General features: G+C 42.6%; 2 protein-coding genes across 2 annotated transcripts; one reads left to right on the forward strand and one right to left on the reverse strand.

The window, feature by feature from the left end:
- Positions 1-1,020: 1,020 nt before the first annotated feature.
- On the forward strand, positions 1,021-8,750 carry msl2b (MSL complex subunit 2b). Its single transcript, XM_056364081.1, has 3 exons — positions 1,021-2,362; positions 4,414-5,795; positions 6,052-8,750. The coding sequence occupies exons 1-3, from the start codon at positions 2,221-2,223 to the stop codon at positions 6,349-6,351; spliced, it is 1,824 nt and encodes a 607-aa protein (XP_056220056.1). The 5' UTR covers positions 1,021-2,220; the 3' UTR covers positions 6,352-8,750.
- Positions 8,224-19,282, reverse strand: tnfsf10 (TNF superfamily member 10). Its single transcript, XM_056364083.1, is given in 7 exon segments — positions 8,224-11,626; positions 11,629-11,755; positions 12,928-13,172; positions 13,858-13,974; positions 14,127-14,172; positions 18,008-18,133; positions 19,070-19,282. Coding segments are annotated over 7 exon segments (849 nt in total). The 5' UTR covers positions 19,178-19,282; the 3' UTR covers positions 8,224-11,546.
- Positions 19,283-27,570: the final 8,288 nt, after the last annotated feature.

Here is a 27,570-nt window from a genome sequence, read left to right on the forward strand (position 1 = left end):
TACAGTAATGACTTACAGTATGACCTCAAGCTTTATGCAGGGTTACAAACGCTATTATTAAATTCTAAATTAAGCTGTAGATAACACTAACTGTGAGTAACATGTTCTTCCCAACATCTGAATGTTGTAACAACTTAAAGTAGGTGTGAAAAATCTATTTTAAAACTGTAGAAAATTACATACAATTATAACAAAGCAATAAATATCCTAAAAAAGCAGAAAATGTTTCAGGTAGATACTTTATTTATCCCCTAGGGCGAATTCATGTAAGTAGCTGTTTGTGTAAGACTTCATTGTTTTGAGCCAGGACTGTGGCTTAACTGAAACAGTCAGCAGACAGTTGTGAAACTAAGTCAATGATGTAATTGCTTTCTCTTTTCCAAACTTAGATTAATGACTCATAAAAACTTAAAATTGTACCGGAACAGTATTAAGCTTGATATTGAATATGTCAGTGAAAACAGTGAGTTAGAAATTTGTCACACATTACATCAATAAATGAGGAGTATTTCTAAATGGGAAGTTATGGAGTAACACACCTTAAAGGATAAACCCTTACTTGTGATTAATCATTTTAACAACAACAATGGTTAAAACACAAACAGGTGGGCTGTTTATGTAAAATTCTTAATGGCTTTATGTCTGTGCAATGTTTAATTAGCTAAAATAAATATAAGAAATCCAGGCAACTTTGCTTGGCCCATATTAAATAATTCAAAAACATGGAGGATAAACAAGAACATCATAAATATGTTATATGTTTCATGAAAACACATCTCTTTACTGTAAATTAATAGAGTTAATACAGTATCAACAGTAATCCAAAAAGAGTTTCACTCATTTAAATTCTCATAATGTTTGTTTAATTGTTTCCATTACCGATTAATTAACAGATTATTTTATAAATCAATTGTTTAATATACCATCGATGTACGTTCGATTGTTGTTTAAACGTCCCGCCGTTAAGTGTGTGTGTTCTCGCGATATTTGGGCAACAGCGCCCCCTTGTTTGTGTGTGGAAAAGCGACGGGAGGTATCAGGAATGCTCCGCGGCTAATGATAGCAAGGTTCACAAATAGGGATTTAATTCACTTTCGGTCTTATCTGACACTCCGGATGTCTACCAGAAGCTGCAGGAGGACTTAATTTTGTCGATACCCTCATTTTTTCCTGCTACATTCCCACCGAGGCGAGAGCGAGAGCGACAGACCCCCGCTAATCCCGAGAAGTGGGAAGCGGCCTGCTTTCTTAGCCGGCTTCCCGGTCCAGCTCAGGCGGCTAGCACTGTCACCAGAGCCCGGTGCTTCCGCTGGCTTATTTTTCTCTACACCGAGAGAAGCATCGGAGCTTTGAAATTATTTTTGTTTTAATAACCACCGCTTGTCTTTGACCTATTTCTATCCACATCGACCCGAAGCTGTCGACGTTTCTCACCAAAGGGGACCATTTCTAAACCGGGGCGGCCTGTTTTGTTTTCGAGCCGCCATGAATCTCCGCGAACAATAACACAGCCGTAACGAGCCTGCTGGGGCTGCACCGCCGAGCGAAATAACAGACACGGATGCCTCTGTCTGGGGTAATAAATGCACCGTGTGATACCAGCTCTGGACCGGCGTGAACACCCGGGGCGAGCATGCATGTGGACTATGGAATATCGGGGGGAAAAGCATTGCAGACCGGAGCACTTTGTCACGAAAGCCCCCGTTTAAATTTCGGAGCTGCTGCTGCTAGCTAACCAGCTGTAAGTAACGTTAAAAGGCCACTGGTGGAGGAAAGGGCGCCACACGATGCTTTGTCTAATCACAACTCACGGATTGTATGGAAACAAACCGAACCGACTTGGATGAACCGACGTTTTTATGCATGGTTGGCCTCCCCGTGAATGCAGTTAATAATAATCGCTCCCATCGGAAGCAGCAGTGCTTTTAGAGCTGGGGCGCATTGGGGATGGATTGGATGTGACTGGGGGGGATGAGTAACCTCGATTGCTCTGTGCACAGACTGCTATATATGTGGGATTTACCGACTGGGAACTGAAACCGTTACATCCATCTATGATCTCTTCAAAGCCGCCAGACTCCCTTGACAAAAACACTAATTTTACCTCACACAACACTGGAGTTGCGGCTAGTTTGTGTTATTGCGCGGCTTTGGTGTTTTAACGTATTCGTACAAATTAACGGACCGGACCGGACTGGGGCCCCGGGCCAGGCAGCTGAGATGAACCCGGTGAATGCGACCTCTCTCTACGTGTCCGCGAGCCGTTCGGTGCTGCAGTGCGACCCCCGAGACCCCCGGGCCCTCGCGGAGCTCTGCAAGCTGCTGCCGTTTTTCCGACAGTCCCTGTCCTGCTTGGTCTGCGGTAAGTGTTTAGTTGTTATTTTTATTTTATTTTTTTATTTGATAATGTGCCAGTGTGAACGTGTGTTTTTGGGAGAGGTTTTCGGTAACGTGCGTTGTTGTCAGCTGTGCTCGCAGTGGGAACGAGCCTTTAAATAATGCTGCTTTCACGTACAATCGGAAATATCGGAATTTACTCAGTACCTGTCAAAAGTAAGATTAAAAAAAAGTTATTTTCATGATTAAAACTTTTCAGTACAATTAAATGAAATCAGATAAAGGTAGGTAGATTCCCATGGAATAAAATACATAACAAAAATAGCATCATAATAGTCAAACTACAAAATAAAGCACAGATTGTAAAATAAAACTTGAGAGTAACACTGATATATTTTTTTTAAGAACATGTTATCAAAATATGTATTGTTAAAGAATAAGACAACAGTATAGTAGTGCTACAGGTTATATAATATATATGGGATAATACACAAGTTGCATACAAATTAAAAAAATATCTGAAATTGCTATTCTGCATAATGAGTACTTATAATACTATTCCATCTTTACTTAAGTGTTGAAAGTTGAATGTTTGACAGAGTCACAGCAGATGTGCACAGTGGTGTATTCAAATTATGAGGGTGCTTGATATGCAGAATCTGCACAACCCCTGTTTTTTGGGGGGTTTTTTGATACCTGAATTTTTTTCTAGGTGAGACTTGCAGAGAATTTTGCTTGGGACGGATACATTTATTAAGATTTATTGCTTTTACCTTTATATGCATGCTGGTGCATGAATAAAAGAAAAATATGAGCAGCTTTTATTTACACTTAAATCCATCTGAATTCAAGTCTTGTTTATGAAAATCTGTAAGCGCCGTGTCCGAGGGCAATGAATGCATCATCAGCCACAGCTACACCCATCGTGACACACCCCCCTCTGTGTGCTGTTTGGCAGCATCGGGGCGTTTCTCTGTTTATCATGTTGAATAGCAGTGTTTCCACATACTGGATGTTATGCACCTAATCTCTTCCTCACACTCTTTATCCCTAGAAGATTTTTTTCTTTCAGGCAAAAAGTAAAATAGATATGAAAAAGTAAAACAAGTGGAGAACAAGATGAAATATTGTTTGTCTACTTTAGGAAACAATCTTGTTTTACAATGTTGAAAAACTTTTTTTTTTTTTCACGCCAGTGGCTGTAACTGCACAAGATAAAATTGGCTGCGATTCAATTTGTTTTCTGTGGTTTGTCTGTTGGTGGTAGGTTGTAAATAATATTTTGATTTATTATGGTTGGATATTTAATGCATGGTTTTCCTTTCTCATACATAATGCAGCAACTCTCTCTTAGCCATAGTGAGTGGATATACCGCGCTTTGTGTTTCATGTTGTTTTGTGGCTCTGCAGAGGAAGCTTTTTTCCAAGTTGTCAGTAAATGGAAAGATATTTGGATTATATTTGAATTATTGATGTTATATTTCATATTGCTCCGACTCGGTGTGAGTCAAAGGTGATATATATACTTACAGATAACCTCCTCCATCTCCACTGTATAAATAATAGATCAGTGTGAAAGCAGTCCATACATTGTGTTAAATATAGACTCTCTGCAGTTGTGTGGGATTTATCGGACAGAGTGTGTAAGCTTGGTTGTTTCTTATGAATGGACCTTCATCCTCTCTTCCTATCTGCAGCTGCACTCCCTAGTGATCAGCGTTGCTAAGGAAGCTCCTCTCAAAGAGCGGTTGTCATCCAGTCTGGCAAGTCGCCAGGCACCACTCAGGTTTACAAATACATATCGGTTCAGGAAGCTACTGAGGAAACAGTAGTTTGTAAATCATAAGAAAAAACGTGAGAAGCCATGACCATAGTTTATCAGGGACATGGATGTGCTTGGATACTTCAGTCCGATAAGAGGTTTGTTGCAGTGTTTACATTGACAAGCTGTTCTGCTTTTTCTGGATCCCGTGAAAGTCTGTTAATTAATCATCAGTGTGAGCTGATCTGATGTGTTCCTGTGAAATGTGTCATGTATTAATATTTCCTGTTTGCTCTCTTTACTCTTATCTTCAGGTAACTTGCTGCAGGACCCCATCGCTCCCACCGACTCGTCATGTCAGCATTACGTCTGTCGAGGCTGTAAGGGTCAGAGGATGCAGCTGAAGCCGTCCTGTAGTTGGTGTAAAGACTATTCCCGCTTTGAGGAAAACAGGCAGCTCTCCTTGCTTGTCCACTGTTACAGGAAGCTCTGTCTCTACATCACACAGTCGCCACTCGCCCCGCACATAGCCAGCGCTGCCAGTGACTCGCCGGACCTCCAGGCCATCCTCAACGAGGGCCTCACGTTGGCCGAGAGCGAGCCAGAGGCGGAGGACATTTCAGATTCAGTCGGGCCGTCACAAACAGCCTCCACCTCTGACGTTGTCCAGCCCAGCGAGGCTCCTCCTACAAAGGAGCTGAAGGGGGAGGAGCCGAGCCCCGTGAGCATTAACGGACTGCATGATTGTAACGGCCTGGTCAGTTCGGACACTCTGCAACCCATCACCATAGAAACAGGTGGAGGTGTTGCTAAGCAGGAGAGCTTCTCGGGGGAGATCCCGGTGTGTGTGAGTGTCACGGGGACTGGGGAGGCGGGGCTTTGTGACATCAGCACTTTTGGGGATGAACTAAAACATGGAGGGGGGCCATTGTTGTTGAGTGTTGAGGAGGTGCTCAGGACTCTGGAGACGGACCCTGACCCCACACCCGAGCCCAACCCCCAGCCAGACTGCCCCCCCTCTGTACCTCAGTCTAGCCTCAACGGGTCTCACTGCCCATCAGGGCCGGACTCCTCTCGCCTCATCCCCTCCCTCCCCCCAGAGAACAGCACTCGTCCCCTCCAGCCTCACCCGCAGCCATCCTTGCAGCCCCCCCCTCAGCCCTCCACAGTCGTCCCTCGTGTCCCCCCTCGGTGCCACCGCAAACGTTCCCGTTCAGAAAGCGACAGCGAGAAAGTGCAACCCCTCCCCATCTCCAGCCTCCTACGAGGGCCTCCCCTCGGTGCCAACAGTTCCCCCCACCACCCTAACCCTGGTGCCACCACCAAACAGGAGCCTAAATTTCCTCCAGCCCCGCCCCACCCCCACCTGGCCCCGGTGCCTAACGGTGGACCCCCTAAAGTGGGCAAGGCTGTGCTCGTCTCCAACAAGGCACTGAAAAAGACTGTGGAGCATCACGGGGCCACTAAGAAGGCTTATACCAAGGCCAGACAAGGGGTCCCCAAGCCCCGCGCACAGCCCCGTGACCGGGTGCCCCCACACCCCCATGCACACCCGCTGACACACCCACCCAGCCCCTCGAAGCCACTGTATAAAAAGCCTGTGGAGAAGAAGGGCTGCAAGTGCGGCCGAGCCACACAGAACCCCTCCGTGTTGACCTGTAGGGGGCAGCGCTGCCCCTGCTACTCCAACCGCAAGGTGAGAACACTAGTGACCCTAAACACGTTTACCTGAGCTTGTGTTTGTTTACATTGCAACATGTTTTTATGGCTGATTGGTTTCTCTGGGAGTGAAGCGTGGGGTTGAAACATTGTTGACCCGGTCATAAAGAGAGTGAGGGAAGTTCCTCCTCTAAGCAGTTGATGAAACAATCTATTTGTCCTGTGTAAACGCTGGATGACGTGCGATGTTGTCATTATTGATTAAAGCGTTTTGTTATTGATTGTTGTGCTAGGCGTGTCTGGACTGTATCTGCCGCGGCTGCCAGAACTCCTACATGGCCAACGGAGAGAAGAAGCTGGAGGCCTTCGCCGTGCCGGAGAAAGCTCTGGAACAAACCCGACTCACGCTGGGAATCAACCTCACCAGTATCACTGCGGCGGCCCTCCGCAGCCCGGCCACCAGCTCCCCTGGCAACACCCTCCTCAACGTCACCGCGGCCACGGGGGCGCCCGTCACCGCCACCTTCCTGTCGGGGGCGGGGCACGACAACAGGGGCTTTGACGATTCGCTGGAGATGCGGTTTGACTGTTGAGGTCCCGCCCCTCCTGTGGTCAGTCGTCACGCACATTCCCCGCCCCGCCGGCTGGGCGTTATCCATCGGGTCGTGCCAGGGACCTGCAGTGGCGGAGCCAGAACAAGGCAGCTACAGTGACAGGCGGTAGTGAGGGTCACCAGCTGAAGCTGAGGGTTTGCCCTCCGTCCATCGCCCGAAACTGCACCATGCTTGTGGTCTCGCATTACAGATGCAGCGTGGAAGAGAAGAAGGAAAAAGAAAGAGGAGATGTAGCGTTACTGTATGTGCAGCGATTTCATTTCAGCGGGGATAGAGTTTCTTTTCTTTTGTTTTCTTCTCTACTGTGGGTAAAATGTGTAGAGCATGTTGTGTAGCAAAGTCGGGAGTGTCGACCACGGTCACACGCCTCCGTGTGTGTGTGTGTGTGTGTGTGTGCGAGCATGTGAGTGTGTATGTATGAAGGGAAGGGTTTGGTTTGGAGATGAACCTTTATTAGCAGGAACGGAGACATCATCATTATCGCCACCATCATCATCATCATCAGAGACTGGTGTAATTTATATAAAAGAAAGAACTTTTTGTACATGGACTTCCCAGTTTCCATATAAGAAGACATTTTATGAAATATTTTATAAGTTACATTCAAAGCAATGGAAGCCAGTGCAGGGGGCGGAGCTGCTTTCAACCAGAATATTTTCCCACACGTGAACGGTAGATTGTGTTTTGTAAACTGTAGACGACCAGAAGTAAAAACATGACACGATACAAACCTGAACGTAAACATTAAAATGATCCAGTCGCTCTTATCTTTAAGGATGTGAATTTAACACCACCAGCCAAATGTCAGGTCTGTTGAGTGTTAACACGCCGTGACACCCAAACATCATGCTAAGATGTTGTTGCATACTAAAAAAAAAAAAAGAAAAAAACAAAACCATATATTTAAGTGGTTAAATGGTGAATTTTGTGTGTTTAAATATATCAAGGTTGCGAGATAACCTGTCGATCATTTGTGTGTTCTTGTATTAAGCACTTTTATCACTTTTTCACACACACACACACACACACATCTTCAAGCCACCATATATTACCGACCTGTTCTCACCTGTGTTGAATGCTCTGGTTGACCGCAGGCCCCCCGCACGCTGTTTTCACAAGTTTTTGGTTTCTGAAAGCTACACACATGCTGCTAAACACAACAAAGGACTCAAGAAGGAGAGCACATGTTTTCCTTGTCTTTTGTTCAATTTTTTTTAATAAGTTTTGTTAACAACATTTGCAGTATTTATTGGACGTCTCCTACCGCAGGCTACGTGCCGGGCTTCAGTTTGACCTACTCTGCCTGTCAAGTCTGTCGATCCAGTCTGGACTGTTTCTGTCTCGGTTAATTTGCTGTCTTCTTCTTAGTGTTAGTTTCTGGTGTCTCCAAACTTTTTTGTTTTTGTTTTTTTTTTTGTTTTTTTTGTTCTCCCTCGGGGCATTTAAATACCTGTAATATAACTGTAACATATTTCCACAAAAAAGAAAGAAAATCAAAAACTTACAAAGTGTTATGTGATTATTTGTTTTCTGTCTCGCTGTCGTCTGAAGCCGAATCTCTCTGCAGTTTTCTGAGGAGCCACAGTGTGTTGTTGCTTGTTCCTGCAGCACTGAGGATCGACACTAGAGGGCGGCACAGAGCTTCATGTTGCAGCGTTTACAACACACCAGCAGGGGGCAGGACACCCCCTGTCAATGTGCAGTAATCTACAACAATCCCCATCAGGTGGACCGGTGTTTATCTGTCCTTTTGGCTCCCTGCAGCCTCACTTTTATTATTTTGAGTGACTGAACTAAACGAATGTCTCAGCTCTGCCAAAAATAATAAATAATAACAATCGATTCCAAACACAAAGTAAAAAGTGTAATTTAATGTTAAGTCAGATCTTTGAAAGTCCAGAGAGAAAAGCTCCAGATCAGATGAGACTGATCTACACGAGTTTGTCCTGATTCTGAATAAGTCAGGTGGTTTTCAGGCGCAGGATTCCCTCTGCTATAATCTGGTTTTGGCAAACTGCAGCGCTCTAAGAAATTTATGTTGCGTAACTGTTTTAAAGTTCAGCTTTAGCCACCAAAAGTTTCCACTGACCTTGCTTTCTGGTTTCCTTTTATTTAGTCCATCGATCTGTCATGCAACTCACAGATCACCGTCGATACTAAATATACAAAACATCAAATAGTTTATTAAAATAGTTTTGAGACAAATATAAATGATGATACTGTAAGTACAAAATAAACTCACAATTTTTCATGTGTTTTTGTAAAATTGGTTTTAAATAAACTTTAGGTTGCATGACTGAATAAAGGACTACATAAGGAAATCAGAAACAACCTGTTGAAGCTGAAAAAGTTTGGTGAATAAATCGTGATGGAACTTTTTTTTTTTTCTTTGTTTTTTTGTTTTACAGTGTCTTTATTTCACATATTTACAGACAAAAACATTTTTATATTTACATTCACATTAGTTTTGATCTACTTGGTAAAAAATAACTTTTTTGTTTTGTTCTGATTATTGTACAGTTTCATGTTTTTGGTGCCTTCCAGATGTTCCACGCTCCAGCCGACGACGACCGGCAGCTGCAGGTGGATGTTTTCCTGTTGTTCCACATGGAGGTCGAATATAAGGTACAGTCTGATTTCACATCACTGATCAGGTGTGAAAGGAAAAAACAAAAAGACACCATCAGACCGCAACAACCAGCAGATTACTGTCACTACTTTCACAACAAGGAGCTCAAACACGACGCTGGTCAAATAAACCACATCCATCCACTTCACTACACATCTGGTCCTGAGGCCAGTTGCACCAAACACCCTACATTAAGATTTTCCTTAAAGTCTGAGTTCAGGTGTCTGTAAAATAAAAACAGTTGCACAATAAACCCTTAAAGTTTCCTTAAAATGTGTTTAAGATTTTCTCCTTTTACTTTAGGAATCACTTAAACCAGCGATTTTTAACTTTTTGAATTTTAATTCTGTAAAATCTCCTTCACTCCTGCAAAGGCCTAAACTTTTTTCCTTAACTACTAATTCTGTGCAACACCCTTCAGTAGCTCCCTCAGCTGAGGAAACATCAAACCTTAAGTGCCTTACTTATGTTGAGAACTTAAGGTGTTTTGTGCAACCGGCCTCTGGAGTGTAAATTAGTTGCTGTAATTTTTGTAGATACCAAAACTAAAACAACCACTTAGTAAAAAAAAATCTTTACATTCAAAGCAAAAACAAGAAATTAAGGAGAAAAAAGTCACGTTTCATATTTACATAAATGCTACAGTGAATGCTGCATTCATGTCACACCGGTAAAAACAACAATGTTTAGTTTCTGAACCTTAATTACAAAAATAAAACGTCTTTCTGTTTCGTCTTTTCTATTTTTGAATTGTTCACTTTTGTTAGTTTCTCTCAAACAAGATCTGGATGCATCAGTGAATATAACTGAAGAACTTGGAACTGTCTTTATAACCAATACAAAAGGTATTTAAAGATCACTTATCAGATTAATATGAAACTTTGATCACATGACAACAGGTGTCTCGTAACTCCGACCACGAGATGCTAAATGAACCTTTTGTCAAATCCATTTCCTATGGATCAATAATGAACCTTCTAGCTCAATCACATGAAGTCACTGATGCGTCCAGCTCTCCCTCAGTCAATTATAATCAACAATTTAGTTAATTCAGTTTTCATTACACCACGTGGAAGACGGCAGATATTTCTGCTGTTTGGATGCTGATGCGAATGATGTTTTCCACGTCTGCAGGTCACATCTGCGCTTAATCCAACGTGACATGGCGGCCCAAGAATACCAGCCGTTAGCAGGCGTTAAACACACCACTTGGAGAGCGCTTTGCGGCGGAGGGAAGACTGACAGCAGCGGGCGGGAGAGACTCTGATGCTGCCGCCAACGAAAACACAGGCAGCAGGGTTTTTCACTTCAGAACTCACAAAGGAGGAAGGTGATGACGTTACACCTTCTGTCTTCCAGTGTGGTCGTCAACACGGGCAACTTCTCTCACTCTAACTGTGTCTGACATCTTACAGAGGGACAATTAAGACTCCTAATTTTCAGGCCAATTAGAAGAATTAAAAATTAAAAACAACACAAATTAAAAGCACAATATTTACATCTTGAAACACAATCACTTAAGACAGATGATCAGTAAATACCATCTGAGAAGAGTTTTCACACAAACTGTTCTTAGAGGCGGTTTTTTTCTGTAAAGAAGAAAACACTTAATAACAAATAATATAATTAATACAGAGTGAACTACTGTTGTCTTCCTGTAGGTGGCGCAGGTCGGCTCGTGTATATCTGAGCTGACCCGACAGCTCCCCCTTGTGGAGAATCCGGGAGGTGAGTTTGCCGAATTTGTGGAATTTCTTTTAAAAGATTCTTCACATCAAATTTTTTTTTAAAAATGCATTCTGGTATGTGGAATGTACCACCACTTCCCACATAAATGGTACGTTCCTAGTCACATGACTGCTGTGTGTGGCACAAACCTGGGAGACATCACGGGACATCAGCTAATGCTGGTTGTCGTCTCGGGCAAAAACAAGTCAATTTAAGGTTTGGAGTTTGGGGTTCTCTCACGGCAGCTTCGAGGTCCTGTAAATACGACCATATGTCTGCTGCACATGTTGCGTGCATATGTATGTTTTTAATGTGAGACATGAACATTTAAAGGTTACGAAATATCCCTTCTGGGACAATAAAAATTATCAGTGTAACCGAGGAAAAGCCAAAGTGATCGGCAGCCGTGTGGATTTAGAAACAGCCTGTGGTTTGAAGGAGAATGGGGAGAATTGTGCAAACGAACAGATGCAGGCCACAACCAGGAATCGGAGAATGATCTTTGTATGAACTGAGCCGCGAAAAAACAAATTTATAGGTCGTAGGTGCAACCATTAAAGGGGTGACTGAGCGGCTGAGATGACGCCAGCCTCAAAGAAATGTTTGTGGAACGAAAACCGTCTCAGCAGAAAACTCTTTTTTTAGTGACAAGTTCAAATCTTAAATCCACGTCTGTCTTTTGTCCCTTCTTCACCCATAAAACCAGTGTCGTCAGATATTTCCGGTTGTAATCATCAGGGGACGTTTATGATCAACTCAAACTTTATAAAACACGAATCACGTCCGCAGATCTGAGAGATTTCCTGCGTCTGATTCTCTAGCTGATGAGAAAAGCGCCAAAGAAGCTGCTCTTCTCGTCCATGTCCACAGCGGAGGCGTTCGTCACGGTGACGAACAGCGGTCGCCGGCGCTGAGCGGGAACAGCCCCCCCTGGTGGGCGGAGTGCAGAGAGAACTGGGAGCCCCGGGACCAGCAGGAAGTCCGACTCGTCTTCATCAGCAGGATGGGAACCGGGTAGGAGCTCACCTGCAGGGGAGAGGAAGAGGTGAGAGAGAGAACGCAGATAGAACGAGGCGTTCATGTGCAGTTGGAGAGGTGGATGCTGGGAATTTGTTGGGAATAAAATCATACAGGTCAACAACATGTTTTTTTGTAATATAAGATTTTTAAATTTGTTTAATCGGGGTATTTTACAGTTAAAAATGTATTCATCAGTTCCCTCTAGTGGACTAATTATGTCATAACAATGACTTTATATCTAAATTACCTAAAAAATAAATATGTTGTACATTCGTGTTCTGACAATTTCTCATTTGCAGTGTCGACTGACATCTACTCTGCCACCACTTTACCTGTGACAAGCTAATGTCGTCACCAGGTCGCTCTAACTAACAGCAACAACTTTTATAAACTTTATGTTGCGACTCAAAATGGACGTCAGGTTTGGTCCGTACCGCGACAGACGAACCCCGGACGACTTCACACATACAGATGCTGACTTTGTTAAAACATCATCTTCAATTAAGTTTCATTAAAACAACATTTCATGTCTCACTAAGTCCTTGAAGGCACCATCTGCGATCCATATTAGAAGGAAAGCTTTGCAGCAGCATCAAAGTCCAAAACATCAGAACGTTTATTCTCTTCATTACACAAACAAAGCAGCAGCTCCAGTCAAACTCTGAGCTCATGGTGTTATAAACTGTAAACATGAGTCATTTAAAAGGTCAAAACTTATTAACTGGACTGTAATTCTTTAATATTAATATTTTCCTTCCACTTTCCTCCAAACAACAAATACAAGACGACTTTTCACCTGATGTAATCCGTCAGCTGTCACAGGTTTGATACACAGAGTAATATGTAGTTTGTTCCTGACAGAGCAGAGAGAGACTGTGTTTGGATGTTTGCTGTGAGGTGACACACGCTCGCTGTCTGGACTCGTATTAGTCACTTCACGTTTCATCTGTCTCACTCTAAAGACACAAACGTCCCTCAGATCCCGTCCCGCTGTGAATCATCAGTCTGTGGTTTTTCAGTGCAACAAAAACTAATATATAGGAAAAAAAAATAAACCTCCAGACGTGTCCTCGTGCCTGGAGGTCGAAACGCCGTCGTATTTCCTGTCTGTCTCTCCACAGACGGACTGACGCTGAAATTTTAAACGACTTGTGTTGGAACCAGATTCAGATTCTCACCTTTTTATAGACGTACTGCAGCAGGGGCCTCCCTCTGTCCTCCGCCTCCTCCTCGTCCTCGCCCTCCTCCTCCAGGGAGTGGGTGTGTCTGAAGTAGGTCTGGGCGTAGACGTAGTAGAGGCCGGGCTGCGGCACCACCAGCTCCCCGTCCACCAGCTGGACGTCCTGGAGGAAGGCCAGCCCCTTCTGCCCCTCCCACCACGAGATCTTCTGGCCCTGAACTCGACGCCCCGTCGAGACAGGAGCTGCGTAAAACGAAACACATTCAGATTAAAATCAATTAAATCAATTAAAAACACAGAAGGGGGGGGGGGTATATGGAAGGCCGTTGCCACCAAGAAAAGAAAAGAAAATAGATGAATAGTAGGAATAATAAAAACATACATTTATAGTATATTTAAGTCAAATTTGTGACTTTTCAGGTTTAAGAAATAAGAAGTTAGGGATGATAAAAATAAAATCAGAAGATTTTTTTCATTCAAGTCTTAATTATAACTTTGTAAGTCAATTCTATTATTAGATAGTAAGAAAATTAAATTGTTATTATCTAATAATTTTGACAATTTTGATTTAACATAAGTTTTTTCAGAACAGACTCCCATAGCTTTGTAATAACATAATGTAGAATATTTAAATCTTTTTTTAATTATCCTTTATTACAAAGGTTCATTTATGCAGATGCAACGTTTTGAGTCTGTTGAGCTTTTTCAAATAAGATTCAGAACAAATTAAAATCACTAAAACCGAACTGCGGTTCTGTGCAGGCGGATTCAATTTAAAAAGTAATTTTGCTCCGTGTTCCTTGAGGACTCCCTGAATGAAACACAAACAAACTCAAAACAATAAAATTATCACAGATCACTTTAAAACCCCCAGACGAGCTTCTCGCATTCACACACTGCTGTTTGAGGTTGCGGTTCATTTCCTCACCTCCTCCCTCTCGCTCCAGTTTGGGCACGAAGCTGCCGGTGACGTGCGCCGCCACTTTGGGGCGAGGTGAAGCCCTGTCCTCCATCACCAGTGAGGGCAGCACCCGAGATACCTCATCTAATATGGAAAAATAAAAACAATAAACCAATGAAGGAATATCACACCGACACAGGAGCTAGACTCATATCTGCTCTGTCTTGCTACACAGCAACTTCTTCTTGTTCAATTGATTATTGATTGATTTGTATGTTATAGTTTGTTTTCCTCACCTCTTACTGCCGAGGAAATCTGCCTCTGGTAGCGCTGAGACAGAGACTGCAAGGAAAACAGTAGAGACCATTTATTAAAGATTGCATTAATACATTTCTGAGCCTCATGCCTCCAAAAAAAACAAAACGTTAACGTTGACAAAGGAAAGTCAGAAATCAGTTCCTGGAGCGTCCGAATCCGAAAATGAATAAAACACACACAAAAAAAACATACATAACATTCACCACAAGAGCCTTGAGCTCAGACCACGTCCCCGCCAAGCGGCCATTATTTGACTTTGGCCCTGAGATTCTGCTGACGTGCGGATCGGGAAGTTTGGCCCCGGTGAATAAAAAGGAGGCTTCACGTTCACGTCGCGTAACAGATCCGTCGCTGGTAATCGACCCCTCGCTCCCTTCCTCCTGTTTTACATTCCTTCACCCAGTTAATTGGCTCCAAAAGATGCAACTACTGCCAAACTGATGACAGACATTTTCTTTGTAAAACCGGATTCTGGATGTGTGTGTGTGTGTGTGTGTGTGTGTGTGTTAGTTTGAATCGGGGGGGGAAAAGAGAAAAGACATATTTTTAAGTATAAATTTATGTTGGTTTTTTTTGTTAATAGCAATAAACGTTTCACCAGTGCCGCTGCAGTTCTCACTGGTTTCCAGAAGAATTTATGGGCAGTGTAATGACTCTCAGATTTGACTTTTCTCTGAAGTTTTGACATGGCTTTTGGATGAAACGGAACATGAGGCAAGACTTTTGTTTTGAAGGGAGGAATCAAAGGAAGACCTGGAAAAAACAAAAAGCAAGCCATAATCAAAATGTTGCAAACATATGGGAGGAACAACTCATACGCACAAGCTCCAGCAACGTCAGACAACGTTTAATTCAATTAAAAACACAACACCACGAAACGGCACTAAATCAATCTGGGTTTTTCCTCATAATTATTTATTGTCCTCATAAGAAACTTTAAATTATATTTCTTTTCATGTATGCTAATATTTATCCCTGTAGTGCTGGTATTTATGACATTATTTCTAAAGGCATTACCTCTAATTTAGAGCCAGATCTTTTACTTTCTCTTCCTTGGAACGAAGCTGAACCTCTGCAGCTGTGACTGTCAATCCTCAAGATATTTCAGTTAAAAACACTAATGTCAACCTTCGTGGCGGCAGTGGAGGAAAAGTCCGAGGATGAATCATACGATCATGAATATCTGAACAAAATGTGGTTCCAAATCCATCGAGTAGATGATGAGATATTTCATGAAGAACGACCATTTCAAATCACAATATCTGCCAATGGAAGTGTAATATGATTTTTTCTTTCTTGCATATCCTGCTGCCCTACTTTGTAATATTCTGCAGCATCACAGATATCAGCTGTTTATGGGAAAATTGGCCGGTTTAGTTCGATTATTGATTATTTTATTGTTGTGACTACTCCTGTGTTTTTCCTTTGGCTTCATAGTTTATAGTCATTTGATTTTTTATCAGGATCTTTAACCTCCTAGGACCTGGCGTCCACATATGTGGACCTCACATTTTGGGTTCTCTAGACCACAATACTAACTTTTTCTCAACAAGGGCCTGGTGACCACATATGAGGATATTATACTGCCACTCAGTAATCGAAATTTAAAACTAATGTCCTCATATGTGGACATCATTTTTCTCAGGTCCCAATCAGAATAAATAGCAAAGAGAAATTAAAAATGCACGCCATGCAAGAGTTCGGGTCTTAGGAGGTTAAATGTAGATTCACTGTGTCCTGAGGTAAAAGCTCAAAAACAGTGTTCTGGCTGAAAATGTCCCTGGCATCATGTTTATGCTCTGAACTAAATTTAATCGGGCAGCTGAGTCAGAAAATACCCAAAGTCAGAGGAGGAGGAGGAAGAGGAGGAGGAGGAGGAGGAGAGGGGAGCAAAAACAAACAATATGTACAAATAGCAAGTAAAGGAAGAAGAATAAGAGTGTGTGTGTGTGTGTGTGTGTGTGTGTGTGTGTGTGTGTGTTTAAGCAGGGCAGGTGAATGCATTCCTGTGCTGATTAAACCCCACAGGATCACGTCCAGCTATGAAGGAGCTCATTGTGCGTCTGCAGACGGTGCTTTGGATCATTTCAGAGCTCAGATCTACAGAACAGGAAGTCCCTCGTAATGATAATAACGATAATAACAATGATAATAATGATAATGACTTTGTGATCCGCCATGCTTACAAGGACCTGGTGTCCTCACAAGTCACTTTGAAGCCTCGCCCTTACTTCGGTATTTAGTTCAAGGTCAGAACCTGTTTATCATCAAAGGGACGTTAAAGTCTGAGGCTGATCATAGTTTATATTTTATTTGTTGAAAGACTAAATCCAGAGACTCTGAGACTCTGACGTGTTTTTAATAGTTTCTGGAAACATTGGCGCTCTCCGGCTCAGAGGAAGAAAATATATGAGGCTTATTAATGGACATGTCCAGTGTTAGTTTTGTTCTTTTTTTGTGACATTTGTTTATAATAAGACAAACACAGAACGTATCCGCCACTAACAGGAAAAATCATCTGGCGTTTGGATCCGAGCGCACTCTGTATATATCAGTAAAAACTACAAATATTGCTGTCATCTTAACGATTATCATGCTGCTGTTATGATACACAGGTGTGCGCACCTTTTCCTGCAGCAGCAGCAGCATGAGCAGTAATTCACATTTATCAGGCAGCGAGTTGGAGAGAGCTCTTCTGTCAGTGTGAGAAATGATCTGTCAACAGTTTGTAACCGCTTACCCAAGATGCAGCTCTGCGACAGAGACGGGAGAACGTTTCTCCGACGCACGAAAGATGAAAAGAAAGACTCGAGAATGATAGAAAATGAGGTCAAAGGGTCAACGACGCTGATTTTACACATCAAAGCTTGTGTAGAGGTGTTGGAGAGGAAGTTGTTTAAAGCCTGTGTGAAATGTCCTCGAGTGATGTCACTCGAGTCGGCGTCTGTCAGGTCTGAAGTTTGAAAAGTTAAAAAGTTAGAAGTTGGAGTTAGAAAGATGCCGTTGCTAGCATAAAACACCCAAATATCACTGACTGAACTGCCAGCAGCTGAGTTGCATTGTGGGTAATGTAGGCGCCAGGTTTTGACAGGGAAGAAGAAAGTGTGGAATAAATTTAGTTAAATGGATTAGATGGATTTCGAGCAGCCACTAACCACCTCTTCTCAATAAATGTCAATAAACTAATATTCACAAACGCTCGTCCTAATTTTCCAGAGCAGAGTGTGACGTCTTCACTTTGCTTCTTTCATCTGACCACCCACACAAAACCAAAGATATTCAGTCGACTGTCACATAAAACTTCCTGAATTTCCCCTAGGGGATAAATAAAGTCTCTATTTATCTATTAATCTATTTATCTCTCTATAAAACAGATACACATTCACACTTCAGAAGCAGGAAGTTTTATATTTTTGCTGAAAAAACATCTGATCGATTATGAAAAGAATCAAATTCTTCAGCTTCAATTTTCCTCTTTCCCTGAGAAACCCAGTGACGTGAGGCGGATGTAATCATGAAGGGAAAACTCCCTGTTGTAAAAAAAAAAAAAAAAAAAAACATTACATAAGAGACACTATGTATAATAATCGATCAGGAAAGCTGCTTCATCATTTGCTTCTTTGGCCTCTGCAGCTGAAGTGTGGGGGGATTAGAAATGTTTCCAAAGTGCAGTGGGTGGGGAGTTTTTGATCCAGTGCAGGCTGGGAGGGAAAACTGGAGAGCTGAGATCTCAGCAGCTGGCCAGATAATCACTGAGTCATTAATACTGATCAGGAAACACGGGTCATTTCATGCTGTATGCATGAAGTTACGACTTGAGGTTTTGAAGGTGAAGTTTGGTGTGTGTGTTTGGAGTTACCTTCTCGATGAGCAGGTGAAGCTGCTGAGTGACCTGCCAGCACGGATCCCCTCGCACGGCCGTGATGCTCTGCAGGTCGGAGCCCGTCAGACATGAGACGCTGCTCCTGGCGAACGTCTCCTTCATCTGCACAGAGCGAAAAGAAAACAGCACAGAGTCACAATCAATTAGACCCAACATCTCCTTTCACTTCCTGTCAAACACGTCTGCCGGAGGTATGACTGACTTTCCTTTTGTTTGTGTGTAAACAGCGACTGTGGAAATTCCCCCCCCCCCCCCCCCCCCCCCCCCTTATGGCAGAAGAAATGTCTTTAACTTGAACCTGAGTCAACATATTTCCCTGACCTCTGACCCCTTTCCTCCTCTTTGCTTTCTTGTGTGTGTTTATGTTTAATTTCTCCATATATTGCTGCTGCATCTCCTCTGGGTTGATGATTAATTCCTGTAAACACAGACTGAGAGTTGTCTTGGCCTCAATCCAGGTAACCAAAGGACTCTGGCTTCACCAAATAAGCACAGTGAGTTCAACACACACACACACACACACACACACATATACAGACACACACACACATACGTGCAAGCTCTGTAAAAACCTCTTCCTGATAATCACAGATAATCATAAAAAATAGCTGCAATTCACCTCTGCAGCTGCCAGAGCTCGTTACTTCCTTGTCCTCTCTGTTTCTGTGTTTGTAAATTAAGAGAAGAGGAAAAGTGTGTGCACGAAGTTGCATTGCGCAGAACGGACTTATTTTAATGTGAGAGGAATATACTGTACAGTGTGTGGCCTGGTTTGTGCTCTGGAGCGCAGCAGCGGAACCGATGCGCATAAAAACGAGTTCAAAACGTTTTTCCAAAAAGTGTCAACGCTCAATTACGCACTAAAAGTCTATAATAATCACAAAGTACCGTTCAAGGTCATTTAGTTTAAATTTCATGCGTCTGCATCAGAACCCAGAACAAGTCCGCGCCCGCCTCGCGGTGCGCACGGCATAGCGATGCGTAAAAGCCTCCGCGCGTCCCCGGTTCGTCGGTCCGAACCTCTGGCTGTTTTCTTACCGAGTTGAGAGCCGTGGTGAAGTGCAGCACGGTGATGGTGACGACCACAGTCTGCAGCAGAACCGCCAGCAGCAGCAGGACCCCAAGCTTCGGACCGGAGCCCGTCATAACGACAGACCGCCGACCGGTACCGGACCAGCGCCGTCCCGTCGCGTTCCCAGACTTCCAGAGCAAGAACAATGGCAGAGAGTTGACTCCTTCACTTCTACCCTCCCCGTCCCCTGCACACAGGAGGAGGAGGAGGAGGACGAGGAGGAGGAGGAGGAGGAGGGGGCGGGGCCGACGTGAAGAACAAGAGCTTTTTCCCTCTTTGACTTTCTCCTGGAGACATTATTGTTCCATTTTTGCGCTGAAAAAACACAGATATGCTTCTATAGTTTATTGTGAAGGCGCATATCATGAGTGTAGATCTGAGCTCTGAGCCGCACTGTGAGAAAAACACCTTTTACATCAGAGTTAATGGTTTGAAACGTGTGAGTGGCGCAGCAGCTGAATTCTGACACGTATTAAGATGTTACAGAGTTTAAAGGCACTTATATTAAATCCCCATGAGACAAGTTTATAGATTTTGTTTCACTAAACAGCATCACACCGATTGGGGTTATATAACCAAAGGGTCTCTCAAAGGGCAAAAACCTCTCTTCAAAGGCCTATCCCACTTATCTGTCACTGTGGACTGATTCAGACCACATGCAGCCAAGATCTCAAGTTGTTCGAATAAAAAAGAAAACTTAACTGATGTTCCTGCCGTTTCTCTCTTCACTATTTTATCTGTTTTGGCTCCAGATCTCTCAACCTTTCATCTCATCATTTATTGTGCATCCATCATGTTTCTGTCTGAGGTGAAATGTTCAAGAGAAAAAAAAAAAGATGTTTGTCTGTGAGTTTATATTAGTGAAGAAATATATTGGAAGCTGATGGATTTCTGCTTATTATGAAGCTGCATGACAAACACATGATGTTGTCACTCCGGACTCTTGCCCCCCTGTTGAGAGATAAACCACATTGTTAAAGAAATTCAACGTTGACGTTTAACTGTCAAAAAAAGTTGCAAGATTTACATTTAACCTCCGTCAGTGGAAATAAAACACAGTCAAATCTGACATTTGTTGACATGAGTCACTTTCTCTTCTGCACTTTATGTATTTTGACATAATCCGATTCGACAAACTTGTGTGTAAAGAGCAAAAAACAGACGCTCTCCGAAAGGATTAAGCCTGAAAGGGAAGGTGATCGGCAAGTCACAAAAACAACTTTGCAATATATTTGACAAGAAGAAAGTTAAACACATGCTGATACTTCACACCCACTACACTCAGAGTGTGAACTGCTGGCTGTCGATTCAGGTTCCCAAGGGCCAGCTGGGACATATACGAGTCTCTTATTCCCTACAGGCACTGAACACAACATGACTGCAACATGACTTTTATTTATTCCCTGAATATGGTGTGTTTTGTTATGTGGTTTGTATGTATTTGTTATCGTACTTTCTTTGGGAGAGACGGAAAGACAAATTTCCACTGAGAATGTAATCAATCAATCAATGATTTAAAATAAACACTAAATGGTTTGAAAGATTTAAAAACTGGAGATTCAGATGGACGGATCAGAAATGAGTTTATATGTTAAAGATAGTGTCATTACGCATCTGTTTTTCATACCACGATATATTAAACACCTCTGTGATGCAGTTACATTTCTGTTTTTTAGAAATTCAGAAACTGCTCTTCTCTTAAATGACTTATGGTTGTGATCATGACGTCCTCTTGGCATCTGCAGTGGTTCACTTCTCTATTGGTATCGCTGATTCTAGGTCAGCTACAAATCCCTTTTCACTTGCGGAGTCCCCCAAGGCTCGATGCTTGGTCCAGTCTTCTTCGTTTACATGTTTCCTCTTGGCGGAGATAATATCAGTTTCTATTTTATGCAGATGATACTCAGATTTATCTAAACAGCGACCCTGAAAAGACCCGACAGCACACGGCCAACCTTCTGCACCGTCTACATGATATCCATAAGTGGAGGTCACAAAGTCTCCGCCGGCTAAACGCTGGTAAGACAAGAGACTTTAAGTTCAGGTCAAGAAAGTGCAAACAAGCAAATTTAAAACAGTCTCTCTCCACCGTCTCGTTCCATAACTCATTCTTTGTGTCATCTTTGATCATAACCTCTCTTTAGATAAACATGTAAACTCCATTATTCGATCCTGTTTTCAATCAGTTCTGAAAAGTTTCAAGGATTTCTTTCTGCTAAAAATCTGGAAATTGTTATTTGTGCTTTCATAACCACTCAATTTGACTCCTGTAATTCCCTGCTCTCGTGACCACATTTCACCGACCCTGGCTTCTCTCCACTGGCTACCTGTTGCTTTTAGAATCGATTTCAAGATTTTATTGATTACTTGCAAAGCACCTGAGAGGCCTTGCCCCGAGACTTCCATCAGATTTGCTACCGTCCCTTCCAGCTCTCTCCGATCATCGTTGCGTCTGAGTCGTTTCCAAAGGTCTGGATTGATAAACAAAGGTGATGGAAGCAGTCAGGGCTTCTAGACTTTGGAAGGACTTATTCTATGTTTTTGGAAAGTGCTGCATCGATAAATTAGCCTATGTATCGTGATAGAAGACTCTATCCATGTTTCCCGAAGCGGTAACTGCAGGCATCCTCCCAGAATTCAACATAATGCAACGGAAACATCTATTGTATGTTCATAGAACGGCACATAGGTTTTTTTCTGTCTGAAAGTTGCGCAACGGTATCGTCACTTGAACGACTCTTTACATCTTTCCCGCTCTTTTTGACGCCAGGTTTCTCACTTTACCTTCAAATGTGACCGTTTATGCCCATTAAATTCCTGTAGAGTGTCGCTAATGAATCATTGTACAAGCAGCTCATCCAAGAGACAGAGGAAACATCCTCTGAGTTTCTGTAAGTGTCTCTTCTCAGCCTGTTCAGCTTTTCCTGTTCATTTTAACTCCCCAGTTCTTCTTTGATTTATTGCGAATTGAAGTACATCACTTCCTGTGAGTCAGAGAGTTTTTCACAGGAAAAGACCTTCCTGACACTGCATGTTTCAAACAGCATATTCAGCAGATTCAGTCACAAACTTTTCACTATTGTTATTGACATCTCCTTCATCCCTGTATCTACACAAACATCCAATTTGTAGATATTTTTTTTATAGCCACGCTGGCTTTAAACACCTTCCCGAACATGCTGCTGCTTCCCGGTGAATCCTTTGTATCTTATTAAAAAAAAACACGTCGATTCTTTTTACGACTTTTGAAAATTAGCTTTGTTTTTTAAGACCACCCAGGCGTTTTAGAGCAAATCAAAGGAAACACACATATCTGCTCCAGTCAGACAAAAACAAAAGAGAACCAGACTTGAATTAGAAAGTTTGCACGGAGTCAGCAGCGACGTCTTCTTTCCCCCTGACATTAAGTGCAACGGTCAGAGTAATGAAAAGCCCCGGTCATGTTATTATCAGCGTATTGTTATGCAGTGAGGCGGGCTGAGCCTATAAATGGATCTCGGGCCTGTTGGCTCGTTCCTGCATCTGCAACATCTGGCCTCAATCTGGCTCCTACGCCCCGCCATCCCCCGGGAGACGCTCTCCGCTTAGGTTTCACTCCCCTCCAGCATGTCTGAAGGGCCTGCTGGGGGTAACTGTGTGTGTGTGTGTGTGTGTGTGTATGTGTGTGTGTGTGTGTGTGTGTGTGTGTGTGTGTGTGTGTGTGTGTGTGTGTGTGTGTGTGTGTGTGTGTGTGTGTGTGTGTGTGTGTGTGTGTGATCGAGAGCACTGAGAATATGTGAAGGTCAAGATTGTCCATGAGAGCATCCTCACTGCAGAGAGAGAGGCATAATTATTCGGTCTTTCGGGGGCTTGAATTTGTTTTAACCCTCAAATGAATTTTTACCTTCTGAGGACGAGTTGTTTGTCCAGAAGTGGAATTTGAATCGTCTTAATCTGACTGTGTAAAAAGATTTCAGTCGCCTCGGTGTGATCACTACAGACTCGAACACACACACACACACACACACACACACACACACACACTCTGAGTGTATTTCTGAATGGCAGCCAAGTTTTGATAGGGATACAAAGAGGAGAGCTGACCAACTCCCCCGCAAAGTCGACTCCCTCCCTCCCTCCCTCCCTCCCTCCCTCCTCGCCCCCCAAACTTCGTCTTTAACCCCCCCCTTCACTCTCCCTCTCTCCCTCTCTTTCTTTGTTTCCATCTGCCTCCTTCTGTCCGTCTGTCTTTACATTTATGTCTTTACCTCGAGTCATCTCTTTAAATCTCAATCTCTCTATCTCCTCCTTGTTCCTGGTCTCTCTCTCTCTCTCTCTCTCTCTCTCTCTCTCTCTCTCTCTCTCTCTCTGAAGTTCAGCTAGTGGCGCTAATAAAGAAGTAGAGCACTGCCAGGGGAGGTGGTACGAGGTTTACGAGCTGTGCTCACATTTTTCACAGCAAAACAGCTTTTGTGCAACACCTATCCTGTTATTATATATGTGCTGTGTCTTTTGTTACACTGATACATGCAACATGCTGCGATTACCTGTTTGAGTTGAGTTTTCTACATGGACTGGGTGAAATATCAGCCTTTAGACTGTCTGTAAACTCCATCAGAACCGTTCGTCAGATGGTCAAGTAGCTTTGGAAACCCCCTCCTCCGACACCTTTCCGGCCTCGGCCTTCGGCCTTAGGTAGCAATCCACACTTATGAGGAGATGATGTGAAAAAAGTGAACAATTTCTGTCACGTTTGACCGTCTGAGGCCATTATCTCCATATTTAAACAACATTGTTTTTAAATATGGACGGTGTTTTTGCTGCTGATTCTCCATCGGGTGTTATTGAACCATCGCAGAAGAAGACAGTAACAAGATGATGTAATTAAAACGGTGAAAGAGTGAAAAGAAAGAAGAAAACATTTTGTTGCTTGTAACAATTTAAGGAACATTACTCTCCTCATTGCTCCACAAAGATTTGATTTTCATCTGCTGCTATTTTTCGTCTCTTCAGTGGATATTTTAATCAGATGCTTCATATACATTGTGATTTATTTGATAAGTCTGTTTCCTTTGCACTTTGCCTGTAATTTAAGCTTGCCAATACACCAACTCCTCCACCTCAACCAAGCGTAGACACTTTGAGATTTCTTCGAATTTCTGACGTTTCCACTCAAAATACACATAAAACCAGGTGGAGGATGGAAACCCACCTCATAACAGCTGGATTTTCACTCCACCTTCCAGGTTGGCCACGTGGAACGGCTATAAACACTTCTGTCCTCTGACGTGGTCGGACAGACCAACTAGTTTTTTTTATCATAACACAACATTTATCTCCCCATGTTTGGTATAATAACACAGTTTGTCATGTTTTATCTCTTAGTAAGGCTCCAGTTGCCTGCGGGTTTTTGCAGAAACATTTTGTCTAGAAATCAGAGCAGATCATGAGATACGGTTATAAAAAAATGGTCATAAAAGTTATAAATTTATTTTAAGTGTTAGGAAATGATGCTCCCGCAGATTCTCCCAACCCCAAAGAATCCTGCTCTGAGCGAAGCAGCACAACAAACTCTTTTTCTGCTCTAAAGTGTAAACTTTCATAATGTACGAAGAAACACAACAGATATGTATGTTACAATATATACACTATCTTCTGTGTCTATAAAACTATAAAACATGGTTTAATGTAAAGAAAGGAAAACATTTTACTAACAAATCATTAAAAAAAAACATTCTAAACATAGAAATGTATATTTTTCCCTCTGATACTCGGCTCAAACAAGCTTTATTGTCCTCATGTAAAAAACGAGCCCATAGGTCGTTTGTATAGCGGGTTATTATGACCCATAGTTACGTTTTGTTGCTAGGCGACACGTAGCGGTTGGAGTAATTATGAGTGGAGCAAAGGGAAAAGCGCGGTGACGTAGCATAATGTAGTGGCCGGACGAATATGACGCAGGAGAGTGGTGATCGATTCCCATGCGGAAGTATTAGTTTATGTTGATTCTATTAACCATGGCCGTCCGTTGTTATTATTGTAACCATGACAACAAAGATCGTCTAATGTTGAGGGAGTGCGAAGCCACGACCGTTATTGTAGTAACCATGACAACGAGGTCCCGTACGCTTGCCGTCGTAGGGGGACGCTATTTCAGGAGACACTCAGGGGGGAAAAGCGATATATATGGTTGTTCAGGTTAATTAATTAATTAGTTTAATATTCACCACCTTTTATTTTATTTGTTTATTTGTTTATGCTTCATTTGTAAATATTAGTTGTTTCCAACAGGATTCTAGTTTTTCTTTTAAAGTGTTCTTGAAGTTTTTTACATCTGTTCTTGTTGCTGTGAGACTTGAGTTTATTTTATCTTAACGCTGTCAAATCAGTGTGTGTGTGTGTGTGCGTGTGTGTATGTGTGTGTGTGTGTGAACTTAATTGTAGTGTTTATGGAACTAGATCATTAAGATAAACATACAAATTAATTGTGAAAACAATAACTGTGAAAACTAATATGTTCTGAGTCTGAGTTTCCCCTGTCTCTTTCTGAGTGCTTGCCAAGGTAAACACCCTCCTAACAAACACACACGCACACACACGCACACTACCATATTTATTTCAAGAGAACTGATCACATGCAGAACAGAAACACACACACACATGTACAGAGACACGTATAAAAAAAAAATAGAAAAAATCAAGTGGAGCCAAAAAAAGTTTGGAAACTTTGGAAAGTCCCCAAAAGTTTCCTGTTTGCTCATTGGTCAGCTCTCAGGTTTCCGGCGTGCCTATTGGCCGCCTCGGTTGTCCCACCGCTCCCTTCCCCTGGTGTGTGTGTGTGTGTGTGTGTGTGTGTGTGTGTGTGTGTGTGTGTGTGTGTGTGTGTGTGTGTGTGTGTGTGTGTTTGCACCAGATATCAGTGATATTGTTCAGCTCTGGGTACTGTTTTCTTTCTAATGGGACGGATAAAATGAATACAGTGTGTGTGTGTGTGTGTGTGTGTGTGTGTGTGTGTGTGTGTGTGTGTGTGTGTGTGTGTGTGTGTGAAGGAGCTAAGGTTGAGGCTGCTCGCTCACTGCTTCATTTCATTTCAGGAATCAAGAGTTCAGAGTGAAGCGGGGCGATCGAGGAGGCCGCCACTCCCTAGAGAGAGAGAGAGAGAGAGAGAGAGAGAGAGAGAGAGAGAGAGAGAGAGAGAGAGAGAGAGAGAGAGACCCCCTCCAGATACAATTACTAAAATGTGTGTGTGTGTGTGTGTGTGTGTGTGTGTGTTTGTGTGTGTGTTTTCATGTGCAAGCCGTTAAATGTGCCTGTGTGTGTGTGTAGATTTATGTCTTGGTCTGTGTGTGTGTGTGTGTGTGTGTGTGTGTGTGTGTGTGTCTCCATCTATACTATACGGCCAAAACTTTGTGGACGCCTACTTTTGAATGTGTTTTTCACACCCATTCTCCACAATGCGTCACTGTCCTGTGAAAACCATGTATCTCCAAAACATTGATTATTGATCAACGATCAGCCAGTTTCCAGCTTTGAGATATTTTTTTTAAATTTAAACTAAACTTTGCTCCGTGTTCTACAACCTGTCCCTTTCCTCCGATACGACCCATAGGAGCGTACCAGACCACCGTCGTCATGGCAACGATATAATAAACATGTGGTTTAGGGGAAATAAAATCATAGTTCGGGTTAAATCGAGTATCGACTTCAGGTTAGACTGCCTTTATCGTCACGGTTACAATAACAAACACACGGACTGTCGGTTTCACACAACTCCCAACAAAGACTTTATTGATCATTACACCTTCCTCGTTTGCTCCCATGGCAGCTGGACGTCACCCGACAATAAAACGTAAGTGTGGGTCGTAAAGAAGCTGCGTTCACGGTCGACCGTAAGAAGCGAGAGTTTCCTCAAACCACAGGGAAGAAAACTTTAACGCTTCAGTTCATCAGAAAACTTCTTAATTGCTGAATTTGGAGAAACACGGTTACATTGAAATCACACTGGTCGTAAATTGTGAGCTGCACATAAATATTGACAAATTTATCACGTGACTCTGAGCTATGATCTTTATAGACTAAATATGTTTTTATTGTTTGATCCAGATGACAACAACGTTTGAAGATGTTTTAGTTTTAGTCTCTTTAATTCCAGTCACAGAAAATCCTAAAGACCCTGAAAACACATTTTTTCAATCAGCATCAACATATAAATAGTTTTTGGTTATTTCACGGACATTTGTCTGTGTTTGAGGTTTTGTCCGTGCTCTTCTCACACGCACCAATCAGGATTCAGCAACACTTTTAGATGTTAATATTAATTGTGACAGAGAAATACTAAAGATTTGAACGTCACAGCTTACAATAATGTTTTAGAGTTTGATTCCAGCTTTGTGGCAACAGTTTGTGTTTGTCCCTGTCTTGTTTCAACATGGCAGCATCCAGACTCACTGATGCCCTGGTCCCTGCAGCCTCGTTCAACATCTGGTGG

This window comes from Seriola aureovittata, chromosome 20, assembly GCF_021018895.1.
Source record: "Seriola aureovittata isolate HTS-2021-v1 ecotype China chromosome 20, ASM2101889v1, whole genome shotgun sequence".
Taxonomy (NCBI): Eukaryota; Metazoa; Chordata; class Actinopteri; order Carangiformes; family Carangidae; genus Seriola; species Seriola aureovittata.